The sequence below is a fragment of the Fistularia commersonii genome, chromosome 4 (genome assembly GCF_037954325.1).
Source record: "Fistularia commersonii isolate RoL2024-O1a breed Wild chromosome 4, RoL_Fcom_v1.0, whole genome shotgun sequence".
Classification (NCBI taxonomy): Eukaryota; Metazoa; Chordata; class Actinopteri; order Syngnathiformes; family Fistulariidae; genus Fistularia; species Fistularia commersonii.
Genome location: NC_141287.1, coordinates 20,732,621 through 20,749,814, shown reverse-complemented (window position 1 = coordinate 20,749,814; position 17,194 = coordinate 20,732,621). Strand labels below are relative to the sequence as shown.

The following is a 17,194-nucleotide window of genomic DNA, read 5'->3' as shown; positions in this document are numbered from 1 at the left end:
ATGTTTCTCTCACACTCTCGTGCAACCACTTGAAATTTAAAAAAATATATATTTTATAGCGGCATTTCAAATTTACGGAGCTATGATAAACATCTCGAACATAATGTTATAATGATTTTGTAATACATAATAATGTATTACGAAATATGGTACATAATGTAATAATCGACCAAAATTGATGACATCAACTGTGTGTTACACTATAAACTTTTAAGCTTACATTAAGGTAATGTTAAATTAGACGATACTTTTATACCATGTGTTGTTTCGCTAGCCCGACCATAGCGGTTCCTCAGACAAAATAAGGACTGAAAAAGCAGACACATTTTTTTAGTCTGGCGGGTTTGAATTCTGCAATTAGTCTTAGCAGGCCGACCCCAAAATACCCTCCAGAATCTTAAATCAGTTCAAATCCAGTCTCAAGTTTGCATTCCATGATCATTGATGCGGTACGCAACAATTTGCTAGAACATGCAGAAGAACTCATTCCATTTGACCTTAAAAGATACTTATCATCACACAAAGGACTTCCATAGTAAAGTGACATTTGATCTTTTGTGATGTTACACCCAAAGTCATTGCATAATGCAGAGTCGCTCTCTAAAGCGTCCTCTATGACCAAATTAAATGAGTAACATTATATATGGATATGGACTAAGTATACATCCTCAGTTATGCAGGTCCGGGTGATTCGGGATAGAGAGGGAAATATATTGACGGATACTAGAAGAGTGATGGGAAGGTGGAAACTTTGAAGAGCTGATGAATGTGGAAAATGAAAGAGAGGCAAGGGTAGAAGAGGTGACCACTGTAGACCACAAAATAGCAGAGATTAGTACAAGCGAAGTGAGGAAGAGTGGAAAGGCAGTTGGTCCTGATGATAGACCTGCGGAGGTGTGGAAGTGTCAAGGAGAGGCAGTGGTAGAGTTTCTGACTCGATTATTCAACAGGATCTTAGAGAGTGAGAAGATGCCTGAAGAATGGAGACAAACTGTTTTTAGGAATAAGGGGGATGTGAGGAATTGTGGCAACTATAGAGGGATAAAGTCGATGAGCCATACAATGAAGTTATGGGAAAGAGTAGTGGAAACTAGACTGAGAGCAGAAGTCAGCATTTGTGAGCAGCAGTATGGCTTCATGCCTAGAAAGAGTACTACAGATGCAGTATTTGCTTTGAGAATACTAACAGAGAAGGATGGAGGGAGCGGCATTGTGTTTTTGTAGTCCTAGAAAAAGCATATGACAGCGTGCCAAGAGAGGAGCTCTGGTATTGCATGAGGAAATCTGGAGTGGCAGAGGAGTAGGTTAGACTGGTGCAGGACATGTATGCTCGCTGTGAGACACTGGTACGGTGTGCTGTAGGGGTAACAGAGAAGTTCAAGGTGGAGGTGGAACTCCATCAGGGATCAGCTCTGAGCCCTTTCTTGTTCGCAATGGTGATGGACAGGCTGACAGATGAGGTTAGACAGGAATCTCCATGGACCATGATGTTTGCAGATGACACTGTGATCTGTAGCGAGAGCAGACAACAGGTAGAGGAACATCTAGAGAGGTGGAGGTATGCTCTGGAAAGGAGAGGAATGAAGGTGAGTCGGAGCAAGACAGAATATATGTGTGTGAATGAGAGGAACTCGGGTGGAACGGTGAGGCTACAGGGAGTGGAGATCAAGAAGCTGGAGGATTTCAGGTACTTAGGGTCAACAGTCCAGAGCGTAGGAGAGTGTGGAAAAGAGGTGAAGAGACGGTCCAAGCAGGTTGGAATGGGTGGAGAAAAGTGTCGGGGGTACCAAGAGATAGAAGACTTTCAGCCAGAATAAAAGGAAAGGTGTACAAGACAGTGGTGAGACCAGCGATGATGTTTGGACTAGAAACGGTTCCAATGACCAAAAGACAGCAGGCAGAACTAGAGGTTGCAGAGATGAAGATGTTGAGGTTCCCTTTGGGAGTGACCAGGATGGAGAGGATCAGGAATGAGTCTATCAGAGGAACGGCACATGTTAGATGTTTTGGAGAGAAGGTCAGAGAAGCCAGACTGAGATGGTTGGGTCATGGACAGAGGAGGGATAGAGAATATATTGGTAGACGGATGCTGGAATTGGAGGTCTGGAGGAAGACCAAAGAGAAGATTGATGGACGTAGTGAGAGAGGATATGAAGGTAGTTGGTGTGAGAGAGGAGGATCCAGAGAATAGGGTTAGATGGAGAAAGTTGATTCGCTGTTGCGACCCCTGAAGGGAAAAGCCGAAAGGAGGAGATACATCCTCAGTTTTGCTGAACAAAAACATACGGAATAGTTTTTTTTTTTTGCACCAGTGAATTCCAACCATAGACCTGAGTTGATACAATCACAAATGATGAAGAACTACAGTGTTCTCCCCTCAGCTACAGACAGTAACTCTCAGCGTGAAGATAAAGGAATGAGAAAAATATGACCTCTCCTTAAGGGGAGTGCAAGACATGTCAAGAACCCCAGCTCTGCAAGAAAAAGAAAAAAAAAAAAAGAAGTCGGGTGCAACAATTGCATCGTGCACATTTAAGTCAAGATGGATTTCCAAACAAAGGCCTTTAAATTTCTTACAGTAGATGGTCAACAAAAATTTCAAGTTAAAAATTTTTAATTCATTAAGAAATCATGTTATGAAAATAATGACAACTAACCATATATCAGACAAATCTTTCCTTGTGTTAACAACAAACGTTTGTTTGGGAGAATAATGTCTCGGCGTCACCAGAGCAGAGCAGCTCTCTGCTTGTGCTTGATCTCGTTCTGGAAGCAGCCTCATCCCGCTCTTCATTCACACAAAAAAAAACAAAGAAACAAACAAAAAAAAAAACACAAACAAAAACAATACGAGGTTTAGCACGTCTCTGGCCCAAACATCCACACATTCAAATCCATATCAGATTGTTTGTGAGTCCCGAGTTCACGTGTTCTGCCGATTTCCTGCCGTCACCTGTCAGATCGTAACGTACACAAAACCCGAACGCGTCCAGATGATCGGCGAAGCGACACGAGGTGACGAGAATCCTTTACGGTGCCAGAGGTTGGACTCGTGCGACATTTCGGACGCACGGTCGACCTCGTGGCTCGGCGGTTGGAACTGACGCTCTGCATCATCCAGACTCTCCCTATAAAAACACACATTCAGCACAACCGGCAATAAGGACAGACATGAGAAATACTCCGGGAGTGTGTGACGTTAAGGTCAAGTATATCCTAGTTTTCAAAAAAAAAAAAAAGAAAGACTTTGGGTGCGATAATAGTATGACTTTACCACGATGAACCTCTTCCTGCATATTTCCTCCCTATCCGACAGCTAATGTTTTTGTTTTATTTTTTTGTTTTTATTTTACAAAATGAACATAAACAGGGGCTGGGATCGAAGCAGGCATCTAGAAAACACTTTTAAGGCTTAATTCATATCATTTGGCATATTCCTCGCCGTTCCCTGTCGGAATAATCTGCATTCACCGCCTGCAGTTACTCCACGAAACACCTTCCCCGTCAGTCATATTGCATTTTGTTCACATATAACAATAACTATATTACACCTCATAGATTTTAGAAAACCAGAACGGTGTTTTGAGCTTCTTGTTATACTACAAACTAAAGAACTACCGCTGGGAGGAGCGCTTCCACGTCGTCGAGGAGTCACAACTGGACCGCAGCACAGAGATCTGGGTTCTCCTTACGTTTGCGATTATAAACATGAATCCGTACGACCTGAAATCGTGACACACGACACCGAGCCGCAGTCCAGCGGTCAGTCTCGCTCTGCGGTTTGTTGATGGCGACCACAATTTACATTCATAGTTCTTGACACCGGAGGAAGAAATAACACGATGAGCACGGTGTAGTATTTGTTGAACTACGTGCTCTCCCGCCGGACCGAGTCCCGGGTTCGCCCCGTCAAGAAATGACCGTCGTCGGATCTCCGTTTCGCTGAGCGTTTCAACTCGCCGAGCCGCGAGAGGCGCGCAGCCGTCTCATATGGAGGCTTCCTCCGGTTCGGGAGAAGCCCGCCGAAGCCGGACCTTCACATGTTATAAGCCACGTATATGGGGTCCAGTTGGTCGGCGAGGAATCCGTCCCTCAGGTGCATGCGCTGCTTCTCCCCGCGAGAGTTGATGGGGATGACCCCCGGGTCGACCACCACCACCACGCCGACGATGAGGTAGTGCTCCTCCAAGACGACGTTGGTGACCAGAGCCACCAGGTCGAGGGCCTCCTGCTCCGATCCCTCCAGCTCCACCACGACCACCAGCAGGTTGGTCCAAGTGAACACGGCACTGAGACGGGCACAAAGCGGAAACCCCGGGAAAACAAATTAAGCGTGGCGAAGCGCGGATTGAATTCCCGTCGGACGGCGTGCGAACGCACCATTCGGCGATACTCTTGTGAGAGCGGATGACGGACGTCTCGATGTCGATGGGGTGATATCTCATCCCCCTCAGCTCCAGGGTTTCGTCCAGAGACCCCACCACGTAGAGGGCGTCGTGGCGCTCTGAAAGGAAGACGCGTCGACGCACGGGGGGTGAGTCTTATCCGCTCGCTTCGAGCGCAACGACGCATTTTCCGATCTCACCTCCGCTGGCGTCCGTTAGCTCGGTGCGCCGCAGGAAGCCCAGGTAGCCCGTCCTCGCCCAGACCGTCTGCGTGTCCCCGAAACTCAGCTTGGTGTTGAAGTGGTCGGCGTGCAGCGCCTCTTCTCCGTAGACGGTGTAGTAGCCCGTGGCGTTGTGAGGACTGCTCACCCAGATCTGCCAAACACAGCGACAGCGTCACCTTTCGGATCGAATGTTCGACCCAAGACGCCGCCGCGCTTCCCGGAGTCAATATGTCAGAACAGACGCATGCAAACAAAGCGCAGCAAGATTATAAGAAATGTGTGTAAAACAATGATGTGACAGCCTACATTAACATCTATGTATTTTTTGCACTTAAAATCTGTAAATTTTCTCTGGATGGATTCTTGTTGTGCTTATTGACATACATCAGCACATCGCACATATCCAAAGGCACTGCAGCTATCAGACTTTTTAATTCCGCTCCCTTCAGCCGCAGGGAATCCCAAAATCTTAAACCATAAAATAAAAAAAAAATCTCACCCACCTCCTGTGAATCGTAATAATTTATCTGTATATATATTCATAAATGTGCAATATTTCATTTCATAACAGCTGCATGTGCAATACTTTTTCATACTCTTGTGCACTCCTTATCTTTCACCTGGTACTTAAGACCACAAGACACATTATAGCCTTGACTTGTTATTTAGACACTTAATAGTTTTATTTGAATTTCTTATTCTCCCCCCTTTTTTATACTGTTTATACAATTTCCTACAATTATTTATTATTTTTATGTTTTACTTGAAACTCTGGCACAACAATTTACTTCGGGATAAATTAAGTTGTTCTTATTCTTATTCTTAAATGAGGAATTTCACATTAGGAATTACAGAGAAACACATTTCTACGGTGCTCATGTGACAATAAACGCTTTAAATCTCGAATCTCGACCTCCAACCAAATTATGTGGTACACCACGCTTAAACATCCGTCAAAATGTTTTAACCGTTCCCACCTGACACGGGAACGTCGCATTAAAGTGGGTTGTTGAATACGGGTTGAGACGTCAGATAACGTTAGATAACTAATGATGTAATGCCGGAATACATGGGAAAGAGTAGTGGAAACTAGACTGAGAGCAGAAGTCAGCATTTGTGAACAGCAGTATGGCTTCATGCCTAGGAAGAGTACTACAGATGCAGTATTTGCATTGAGAATGCTAATAGAAAAGTACAGAGAAGGTCAGAGGGAGTTGCATTGTGTTTTTGTAGACCTAGAAAAAGCATATGACAGGGTGCCAAGAGAGGAGCTCTGGTATTGTATGAGGAAGTCTGGAGTGGCAGAGAAGTAGGTTAGACTGGTGCAGGACATGTATGCTTGCTGTGAGACACTGGTACAGTGTGCTGTAGGGGTAACAGAGAAGTTCAAGGTGGAGGTGGGACTCCATCCATAGAAGACGTTCAGCCAGAATAAAAGGAAAGGTGTACAAGATAGTGGTGAGACCAGTGATGATGTTTGGACTAGAAACTGTTCCAATGACCAAAAGACAGCAGGCAGAACTCGAGGTCGCAGAGATGAAGATGTTGAGGTTCTCTTTGGGAGTGACCAGGATGGAGAGGATCAGGAATGAGTCTATCAGAGGAACAGCACATGTTAGATGTTTTGGAGAGAAGGTCAGAGAAGCCAGACTGAGATGGTTGGGTCATGGACAGAGGAGGGAGAGAGAATATACTGGTAGACGGATGCTGGAATTGGAGCTGCCAGGCAAGAGGTCTGGAGGAAGACCAAAGAGAAGATTTATGGACGTAGTGAGAGGGGATATGAAGGTAGTTGGTGTGAGAGAGGAGGATCCAGAGAATAGGGTTAGATGGAGAAAGTTGACTCGCTGTGGCGACACCTGAAGGGAAAAGCCAGAAGAAGAAGAAGAAAAAGTAATGCTGGAATACAACGCTGTCCCAACGTCACGCTAACTTCAGGTGTCCGCTATCGCTGGCAACGATAAGCAAATCAGAGAACAGTGCGTAGTACGCTTACCTCCGCCACGTTTTGCAATGGCGGTAAACAATGTTACTGTACATTTGTGTGGATGAGGAGCCCAAAAATGGCACCTGTTAAGAGACACGCTTGTGAAGCGGGATTCAACCTCCAGGCTATCAGTCACGCAGTCGACGACGGAAACAGAGCGGCCGCCAAAGAATTCAGCATGAATGAATCAATGGTACGGAAATGGGGGAAGCAAGCAGATGAACCGCGCCAAGAAAAGAAGACCAAACACAGTTTCCGAGGGAACAAAGTGAGACCAAAGAGATGAATAAAGATCGACTAAACTGACTGTTTTGTTTGGCTTTATGTTTTATCACGCGCCTTGGAACGCGGTGCACCTTTTTTTATGAAAATAGACCCGTTGATCACGCCTTATGCGCCACAAAATACGCTCAGAAATGTGTCTCGCCCGTAAGACGCTCCACCTTTCGCTGGTTCACTGTGTCGCAAATTTCTAACTGTTACATATCTAATTTTATATCGCGTGTTTTTCTCTATACCACAGGTTTTTGGGGTATAAATGTATTTTTTACATATTATTTCAATCATTTTTATGGTATAATCTGCATTTTCTAGCCTAAAGAAAATTACGCTTATAAAAGACAAATTAAAAGATATTACAAGTAATAAAATACTGCGTACAGAAGAAGAGCCGTGCGTTAAAAACACAGATGCGGCCCGTTTCCACCCTCACTACTTTGCATCTCGCCTGACCGTACGTGTTACTCTGCGGTGTTTTATATAGGAAGTATGTTTTATATAGTAATTATATAGGACGACTTTATACGAGTACGGGAAAGGTAAATAAGGGTGTGATGTAACTCCAAGTCAATCCCACTTGTGTGAACATGGATTCATTTGGACTTGTTTTAAGGACGATGACATCAACGTTGTGTGTTTTTCCACTTTTGTTTGGACTGTGACTCCAAATCCAGACCTCCACGGGTTCATACATTGGATTTCCATTCATCATTTTGGTGTGATTTTCATTCAACGATGTCAAGTATTTCATAAAAATGTTTTCATTCATTCAGATCTAGGATGTGTTATTTGAGTGTCCCCTTTATTTTTTTGGAGCAGCGGATATATGTAAATAAGAAAAATATAAAACTTGGTGGCTACTTTGCGGATTTTCATTTATGGTGCGGGAACGTAACACCCGCGATAAATCACGGTTTAAAATATTCCTTGCTGCCAATCACTGCTGTGATTGCATCCAAAGGTGCATCGACAAAATACTGACCGGAAGGGGGTGATTAATTATGCAAACAATTATATTCCTTTATATATTTTTATTTCATTGACATTACTTTGAAGAAATCTGTTTTCACTTTGACATTAAAGAGTTTTTTCCACAAAATTTTTGAGTTGAAAACGCCAAATTTTATCGACCATGATTGATTTATGAAAGCACTAAAAGGGTAAAACATCCAACGGGGTGAATACATATGATAGACGCTGTATATTCCCGGCAGACAGACGTGTATTTCCTTCTCGCCGTGTCCCCGATAGCGTAAAAACACTCAAATAAACATTATCAATAAGACGAAATAAGAGTCGCCAAGTGTCTAATGAAGAGGAGCGGCTCACCTCTCCAAGGTGGGAGTCTCCTAGCGGTCCTTTGGTCTCCGTGTTGGCAATAATCACCTTCACCCCGGGAAGGATCTACAAGCACAGCAGCACATCTCATATCAACCCGTCAGTTGGAGAAAGAGGAAACATGACCGCAGGGCAGCGAAGGAGGTTTCCGTGAGTTTTCGGGCGATCTGCGCCGCACCTTTCCGGACTCCATCAGAGGAAGGCTGTGTGGAGACCCCCTCTCCACCAGTCGCACCCTGAAAAGGAAGCAGACAAAACTTTCTTTTACCTCTGCACGTGAAATAATGAACGGCTTTGAATTTACATTTTGAAAATGACACTAAGTAAACCATTAGAGTGAACAAGACATTTCCTATAGAGTTGCAGAAAGTGCAACTCTTGACCCTCAAGAAATGTATTTGAAGCTAAAATGTTATAAAATGTTAAACTTTTGTTTTTCTTAGACGTTTTCCTGAAATTGTCGGGGCATGCAATTCTTTCTGTATTCATTTCTATAATGTACATTTGACAATCGCCATCCTTAAAAGTGTCAAACATGACTGAGTAAAAAGATTCAAACGTATCACTTCCATACGAAAGGGAGGTGGACTTTTTTTTTTTTTATGATGTCTTTTTCAAAGTGCGTTCGCCTCATCTGCCCGTCTGCCATCGCTATATCGAAAAAGGGAAATGCGGAGCGGCATTTTCAGAGCGTTCATAAGAACTACGACGCCGACGTCCCTCCGAAAAGTGAGTTGAGAAGGAAAAAGGTGAAGGGACTAAAATCCCAGCTGTCGGAACGGCAGCCATTTTTCTCCCAGCTAACTTCAACTGTACTGCTGCAAGTCATCAGAATAAGGTATTTACCAAAAAAAGCACTCGGTTGCAGTGCGCTGTAAGGATCCATGCAGTTATGCAAGATCCCCAAACATGTATTGTGTGAAGTATATCAGTCGATATACAAACAAATATATATACAGCGTTTTTAGTGGAGGTAGTTCATTTTCACATGGTAGTTTCAAAAAGGTGAAAAAGTGTGGGCACCCCTGATCTAAAATGCGCTGAGAGTTAAAAGATCCTACCTATCGTGCCGCAGAGCTCTCATGTCCACGTAAACGGTGGTGGGATCCGGCCCGGCTGTTCCCTGCGGGAAGAAACAGCTGAAGATTAAAACACCCCAAAAATCAAAGAAGGCTCTCTCTTGCCCGGGGTGGAGGGCGGGACGCTGCTTATGACGGGACTGTTGACCAAAGCGGGTGTGTTGGGTGTTGGGGGGGCGCAGCCAGAAGCCAACCAGCTAAACCACAGCATGTTAGGACTCTGGCAAAACTGAGCCGCCGCTAGTGACGACCCGCAGAGTCCAACTCTCTCAGCGCCATCGTGACGACGGAAATAATAAATGGGTCGACTTCGGTTGATGTAGTTTATTCCCTTTTCAGTGGGGCAGGGAGAAACATCTATTTCGCGGTGACTTGTTATTGTTTTGATTGAATCATGTATTCTGATAATCATTTAGTGATTTATATTTCCTCAGCATGCCTCCTGATATCTTTTCAAAACAGGAGTAAATTCAGAATTGGTCCTCTTAAAAAAAAAAAAAGAAATTGTTCAAAATTAATTCACCTATAAGAAACAGGCACTTATCGGTTATGTTATATAATTCCTCTTCCTTCAGCTGCAGGGAATGTTCAAATCTTTGCACTCAAGACCTTAAAACACTTTATAGCCTTGACTTTGACACTTTATAGTTTTATTTCTTATTCTCCCCCCCTTTTTTTTTTACTGTTTATACAATTTCCTACTATTATCTATTATTGTTATGTTTTACTTGAAACTCTGGCACAACAATTACCTTCGGGATGAATAAAGTTGTTCTTATTCTTATTCTTATATAATATTATATATGAAAAAAGGCGAGATTTTAGGGAAGAAAAGTGTGTAATCCTGGTGCCGGTGGACGGCAGCCTACTGCTCATGGTCCATCCATGATGCGTTCATTGCAGAGAACAAATTCCCCCCCGGGGATTAATAAGGATAAATCATTATTGTTGTTATTATTATTATTATTATTATTACAATGAAATGCAGTAGGGACGGATTTCGGCTAGCTCTTTAATCATGGGAATGATAAAAATTTAAAAGTGAAATTCATGTAAACGTGCAACTGTTTCGATTACCTGCCCGCCGCTCAACCTCACTGCCGGTTTCTAAATGAAGCGCTAATTTTGGCATTTTGGTCGTCTCATCCCTGGTCCGCCTGCACGGCGCTGAGACGGCGCTGAGACGGGTCACGACGGTTTCCATCATCCCTTCACCAGTGTTTAGCCAGAGCACAAGCCAGCAATGAGTCGCCGTATGGTCACCGAAGTCAAAGCCAAACACGTCAAAGGGGATCGAGAGTAACCAGCGCGTCAAGCCAAGCAGAAGTTTCAGCAACATCACGGAGACTCGGTCCAAAGATTAATTTTAACCATCGAAGGAAGCCGCAGTGAGATGAGCCTGATCTGAAGCGCGTCAATCTCGAATGTCACACATTTGCTTTCCGGCCCCTGAAGGACCCGGTCCAATCCCCCAGTGCCACTGAAGAGTCCACGCTATGTGTGGAGCTTGTTAGTCATTTTAATCCGAAGTCTCCCAAAGCACTGAAAAGCAAATGTTTTTTTTTTTTCCCCCGAATGATTCTGACTTTGGGGTGTAATTCTCCTTTCAGCCACTAGGGGGCCAGGTAGGTTTTTGTGTGTTCGTTACATAAGGCATCTAAGGTTCTTTAAAATATAAAATTCTTTCACTTAGAATAAAAAAAAAAAAACACTTAGATGAAGAAAAAAAAATTGAGAAAATATCCATAAAAATATAAATCACTGTGTGTGAGTGCTTTTGTGCATACTCATTTTCCTAAAAACAAAACAAAACCTAACAAATTTGGTGCTTAAACGATAGCATGGATGGTGTCGAGTTATCAAGCAATGGTTGAGAGCCAGCCAACGCAGACGCTTAAGACCGAACTGCTGTGAAGAGGCGCGTCAGCTTGCCGGAGAAAGAAACCAAAAACAAAACGTCATCGAATTGTAAGCATGTTTGAATATTATGCAGAATTAATAAACATAGAGATGAACAAAGAGAAACACACACAGACCCAGCGACAGCCCAATGAGCAAACAGCCACTTATCCAACTGTACCTGCTCAGCCAGTTTCCCTAACCTGTTGGGCTGACGGGACAGATAAATAAAGACACACACATATATGTATATATACATGTGTATACTTGTATGTGCTCACTCACACTCACACACAACAAGCGCAGGACCAAGATAATAAATAAACTGGCCAAAGGGCAAAATAAAGTTTGCATGATCGACACTCAGAAATAACACCAAGCAAGACGCTAATATTCTAAATGCTGAAGATACTCGAAACACCGGGCCGAATATTCAAAGACCGGAAAAGGAAAGAAGGGATGGGGAGAAAACGACAATACGGAGATCGAAATTTCTTTAGTTAACCCTTTGTGAGGGGAGACAGAGAATCTACACTTTTTTTCCTGCATTCACAACAAATGTGTTTAAGAAGCACATTCATGTCGAATCCTAATTACTGCGCCTAAAATAACCGCCCTCGGTAAACGTATCGGGGCGATTCTCCGCGTTAATCGCGGTTCGGTTCCAGGGTTTCATCCGACGGATTCGCGTTTCGGAGGCGCGTACCTGCAAACAGATGGCCACGTTCACCCTGCAGCCGAAGGTGGTGCTGACGGCGCGAGGCGACAGGCCCAGGTCCTTGAAGATCTTTGAGAAGGACTGAGTGAGGGCGATGCGAGGCCTCTCCTCGGCCACCACCATGCACGTGCGAACACATGACAAGTTCACGTTTCGCAGCTGTGAAGGGAACCAGAGGGTTCTTGTTAAGGTGAAGCTCTGACACACACACACACACTCACTACACGTACATACATATATGCATTTATACACACACACTCCAAGGTTCCCTTGATTTTTTGAGCACACACACACACACACGTGTATATATATTGTATACACACACACGCATATACACACACATGTGTATATATATATATTGTATTCACACACACACACGCATACTACACATATATATATATATATACACAAACACCCACATGCACACACACATGCACACACACACATATATATATATATATATAGGGGCTGTAGGTCGACTATATATATATATATATATATATATAGTATATACACACACACACGCATACTACACATGTATAGATACATGTATATATTCACACACACACACACACACGCATACACACACACACACGCGTGTATATATATATGTAGTATACACACACACACACACGCATACTACACATACATAGATACATATATATATATATATATAGACGCATATATACAGAAACACACATGTTCCCTTGATTTTTTTTGAGCAGTATAAATATACATATACACACACACACACATAAATATATATATATGTGTATATACATACATATACAAACACACAACCATACTGTATACACACACACACACACACACACACACACACACACGTTTGAACGTCTGCATACTTATTTGATTAATTCTTTCATTAAGTTCATACTTTGATGTCAATATAAATCCCATTGATCCGTTCTCCAGCGCCCCCAAAACATACTGTACTCTTGAAACTTTTTAATGGGTTTATTTGTGGCAAAAATACAGAAAAGGACTTACAGATAATCCTAATTATTACTGCGTTTCCCGTGTTCTTTCTCCTCGTGTTTCTTTCAATCCGCAAGCAAAAGTTGAGGCTTCTCGCTAACATTTTCTCCAGCAAGCTGCCTGTAATGCATCCAAACTAACAACAACTTTTTGGCTTCTTCTCAGCCTTGAGACCTTTGCTTGGTTCACTCAGTCGCCCGTTTAGCAACATCGGCCGTCTTAAGCGCATCTTCGATCTTCAGGATTGTACAGATGGTTGCCTGAGCCACATCCTAGGGCTTAAAAGATCTACAATTTATTATATAGATGCATACTTGAAATTTGCACCATTATGTATAGTGATTCATATATATATATATTTTTTACATTTTTATTTTTTGATGTTCATGTTTTGCTATTATTTCCTGCTTCGGATCGGCTGCCATTTTCATATTTGTAAAATATATTTATATTCACTTTTTTGGGACGATAATGAGGGGGAACTTACTGGGAAAAAAAAGCACAAAAAACGTTTCAACAGAACACAAGGATGAACCATGTAAACCTTGTAAAAGGATGTAAACAACGCGGCGTACCGCGCACTACTGCCCCCACGCTACAACGCAATTGCCCTTGACTTTGTTTGTTTTTGTGTTGGTGCACCGAGGCTTGCTCACAGCTTGATTCAAGATTTTATCAACAATCTGTTAATGATTAGGGGCGTTCGTACGCGAGGTTCTACAGTGTACACACACACGCACACACACAGATATACACACATATACACTTATGTATATACAGTGATCCCTCGCTATAACGCGGTTTACTTTTCACGGTTTCGCTACTTCACGGATTTGCATGGTGCATTGTGTTCTGCATTCTGATTGGCTAAAAAGTCACTCCGCTTCTTCTCTACCTGTACGTCAATAACGTTGCAGTTTAATATGTACACGTACGTAAAACAGCGTGACGAATTTACATGACGTACGTGCAAATTCTCTCGCAATTTCGAGTTTCTCTAAAACCCATAATGTTGACAAAACGCTCTGGAGCAACAAAAGCACCATGCAGGGCCCAAAAGGCAGCGGAAGATGCTATCTATGGCAGATAAAGTTAAACTTCTGGACATGCTAAGGGAAGCTAAAAGCTATGCGGCTGTAGGTCGGCATTACGGAATGAATGAATCTTCCGTTCGTTCCATAAAGAAGGAAGAAAAAAACATAAGGACGACAGCAGCGATAAGTTTTAATAAGGATGCAAAAAGGGTTGCAACTGTCCGCAATTTTTTTTCATAATTATTTTTAATTTTCTCCTGTTTAATCCAATCACTCGGGTCGCGGTGGGCGGAGCTAATCTCCGCAATTTGAAGCCTTCTGTTCACATTGATGATTAAAATTATTATTTGATAGCACAGTACAGAAGTTATTTGGTGAAAAAAACGTTTCTAAAGTACAGTACTTTTATTTGTGAAACAAATGATTGAGCCTGTAAAATGGTTTGTTCTTTCTTTTCAATGTGTAATAGAGTATTTAATTGTATAATAATTGTAAAAAAAAATAAAGGTTTCTACTTCAAGGATTTTGCCAATCACGGGTCCTTTTTGGAACGTAACCCCCGCGAAAAACAAGGGTATCCTGTATACATATACACACTCACATAAATATATACACGCATACACAAATATATATAGAAAAAATAAGTGACAGCTCTTTACAGGACAGCTTAACTTAAAATTGAAGAAACAACTGAAAAATGGTTGTTTTGTCCACAGTTTTTGCTTTAGCTCAATAGTTTCATGTCCTCCGTTGTAAAATACTTGGAGTTCATTGACAGAACTCAAAAAACAATGCATCCACACACACACACACACACACACACAAAAGCGTGAAGAGAAAAACCAACCCGAAGTGCTTCGGTCTGCGAGCCCAGGCCTTTGGTGCACATCTCCATGACTGAGTAAGAGCAGAAGGTGACGCGCACTTTGTACTGACTGACCGCCGTCAGCCAGAGCGACGCGTTGCTTTCCAGCTCCAGAGGGGGAACGAGAATCGACTGGTGTCCGGAGTAGACGCTGAGGCGGGAGGGAGGCGTAAAAGGCAAGAAAACGTCACGGGAGATTTCAGCGGCGAATACCTCGGCGTCGGTCGCGAACGCTCTCCATGGCGCGACGGTTCCTTCGGCTCACCTGCACAGGCACCAGAGAGCGAAGCCCAGGCCGCAGTAGGGGTCCAGGCAGATCGCGATTTGTCGAGAAGGGTAGAGCTCGCACTGCAGTTTGATGGAGCGACACAAGGCACTGGTGGCGGCGTGAGACATCTGAAAAAAATTTAAATAACAGACACGACTGAAACCAAACTGCCTCCGCATATGAGAAGAATTTCCACCATGTTATTTCTCCGTGTCGACCAGATCCGGAAATTTTACGGACCGCGTCCACGTCCGGCCCGCCAAATTATTTTCTTTTGAGTATTTTCAATCAATATCGAATTTAAAAACTCTTTATTTTTTTCCCTTTTGTTTAATTTTGTACGGATGATTCCATACAAAATAATGTTGGTACATTTACATGATCATGAGTGATTTTTAAGTTGAAATAAAACGCCCAAAAACGTACATGTTTAAATTACGATTTTCATTTTGTTCAATTTAGTTGGCCCGCGCGTAAAAATTAAATAGGAAATAATTGTCCGACCCTGCTCTAGACGATCGTGGGTTAATGTGAAGGAATGGAATTGACTCATTTAAAATAGAGAAATAAAACGCCCAAATACGTACTTATTTAAATTGCGATTTTCATTTTGTTCAATTTAGTTGGCCCGCGCATAAAAATTAAACGGGAAATAATTGTCCACCCCTGCTCTAGACGATCGTGGGTTAATGTGAAGGAATGGAATTGGTTAATTTAAAATAGAGCAGTGCAGCAAAAATAAGATTAAAATCACTGCAGGTATCATCAATAAATCATTCTGTTATAAGTCGGTATTTGCTAAAAATTCTCTGTAAAATAAATACACAAAAAAATTCTATTCATTTCCTATTTTTAGGACTTATTTTTTATCATGCCAACCATGCTGACATTTTTTTTTTTTTTTTTTTTTTTTTAAATAATATTATCATAGCCCTTTTACTCCCATTGAATATGACGAGGTGTATCTGGCATCCGTCCGCTGTGTCACATCTACACACCCCTGACCTCCACGACTCGGGATCGTTTCCCCGGCAGATCTTTTGAGGCACCGCTTGCATCCTAACATGGATTAAATGAAATGAATCTATTCGGGCGACCGATGCTGCGTCTCTGTCAGCACACCTTGACCCCTGCCAGGATGCCTGTGGTGGAAACGCTGAAGTCCAGGTATGCTAACATCTCCGGGGTTGGCGGCTTGTACATTTGGGGGCTTTTCTTCCGGGGCAGGTCATCTGAAGCAGGAACACACACGGAAGAGGAGCGCTTTTATGAAACAGCATCGAACTTTCTCCGATTTGCCGTTGTTGAACATTCGTACCAAATTTGGATAAATTCCCCAAAGCGGTTACATAGGATTTCACAGCTGCGTATCAGTTATAATGGCAAAAATAAATATGAATATTCGGGACTGTCTCAGAAAATTAGTATATGGTGATAAAGTTCTTTATCTTCGGTAGTGCAATTAAAAAAAAAAAAAAATTTCTTTTTCATGATATTCTAATATTTTAAGATAGGATATTTACGGCGCTGTCTCGGGCAGCTGCCTGCCAGAGTTTCTCCTCACCTTAGTGTCTCTTTTTCCTAAATTTTCTACTTTTTTTAATTCTATTTACTTCTTTGGTAACAATTTAGTTAAGGGTTTTTTTTTGACTTGTTACTTTGACACTTTATAGTTTTATTTGTACTTCTTATTCTCCCCCCTTTTTTATACTGTTTATATAATTTCCTACTATTATTTATTATTGTTATGGTTTACTTGAAACTCTTTCCTTCGGGATAAATAAAGTTGTTCTTATTCTTATTGAGTTTTCTTAAGCCATAATCAGCAATATTAAAATAATAAAAGGCTTACAATATTTCAGTTGATTCATAATGAATCCAGAATGTATGACATTTTCATTTTTCGCAATTGCATTACAGAAGATAAAGAACTTTATCACAATATTCTAATTTTCCGAGACAGTCCTGTAAATAGAGAGACAGAAGAGAGAAGATAGCAAGACATCCATGAATAAACCCATGCACGCTGATTAGTTTGGATTCTTAAATGACGCACAATCCTCCGAACCAAGACCGCGGCCGTGCCGGACGCATAAAACTCCACCGCAAGACGCGAGTCTGC

General features: G+C 42.3%; 1 protein-coding gene across 2 annotated transcripts in view; it reads right to left on the bottom strand.

Annotated features, from left to right (window-relative positions):
- Positions 1–2,520: 2,520 nt before the first annotated feature.
- Positions 2,521–17,194, bottom strand: part of LOC147235096 (disco-interacting protein 2 homolog A-like) — a 93,819-nt gene continuing 79,145 nt past the window's right edge. The window contains exons 29-39 of one of the 2 annotated variants that reach the window (XM_086145946.1): positions 16,195–16,304; positions 15,070–15,200; positions 14,787–14,955; positions 11,898–12,068; positions 11,373–11,402; positions 9,275–9,336; positions 8,392–8,449; positions 8,205–8,279; positions 4,586–4,760; positions 4,381–4,504; positions 2,521–4,289 (exon numbers count right to left, since the gene is read on the bottom strand). In XM_086145946.1, coding sequence (XP_086002072.1) covers positions 4,037–4,289; positions 4,381–4,504; positions 4,586–4,760; positions 8,205–8,279; positions 8,392–8,449; positions 9,275–9,336; positions 11,373–11,402; positions 11,898–12,068; positions 14,787–14,955; positions 15,070–15,200; positions 16,195–16,304 — 1,358 coding nt within the window. In that variant the 3' untranslated portion in view covers positions 2,521–4,036. The remainder of the gene's footprint in view (positions 4,290–4,380; positions 4,505–4,585; positions 4,761–8,204; positions 8,280–8,391; positions 8,450–9,274; positions 9,337–11,372; positions 11,403–11,897; positions 12,069–14,786; positions 14,956–15,069; positions 15,201–16,194; positions 16,305–17,194) is intronic. The other variant, XM_086145947.1, reaches the window with a different exon arrangement.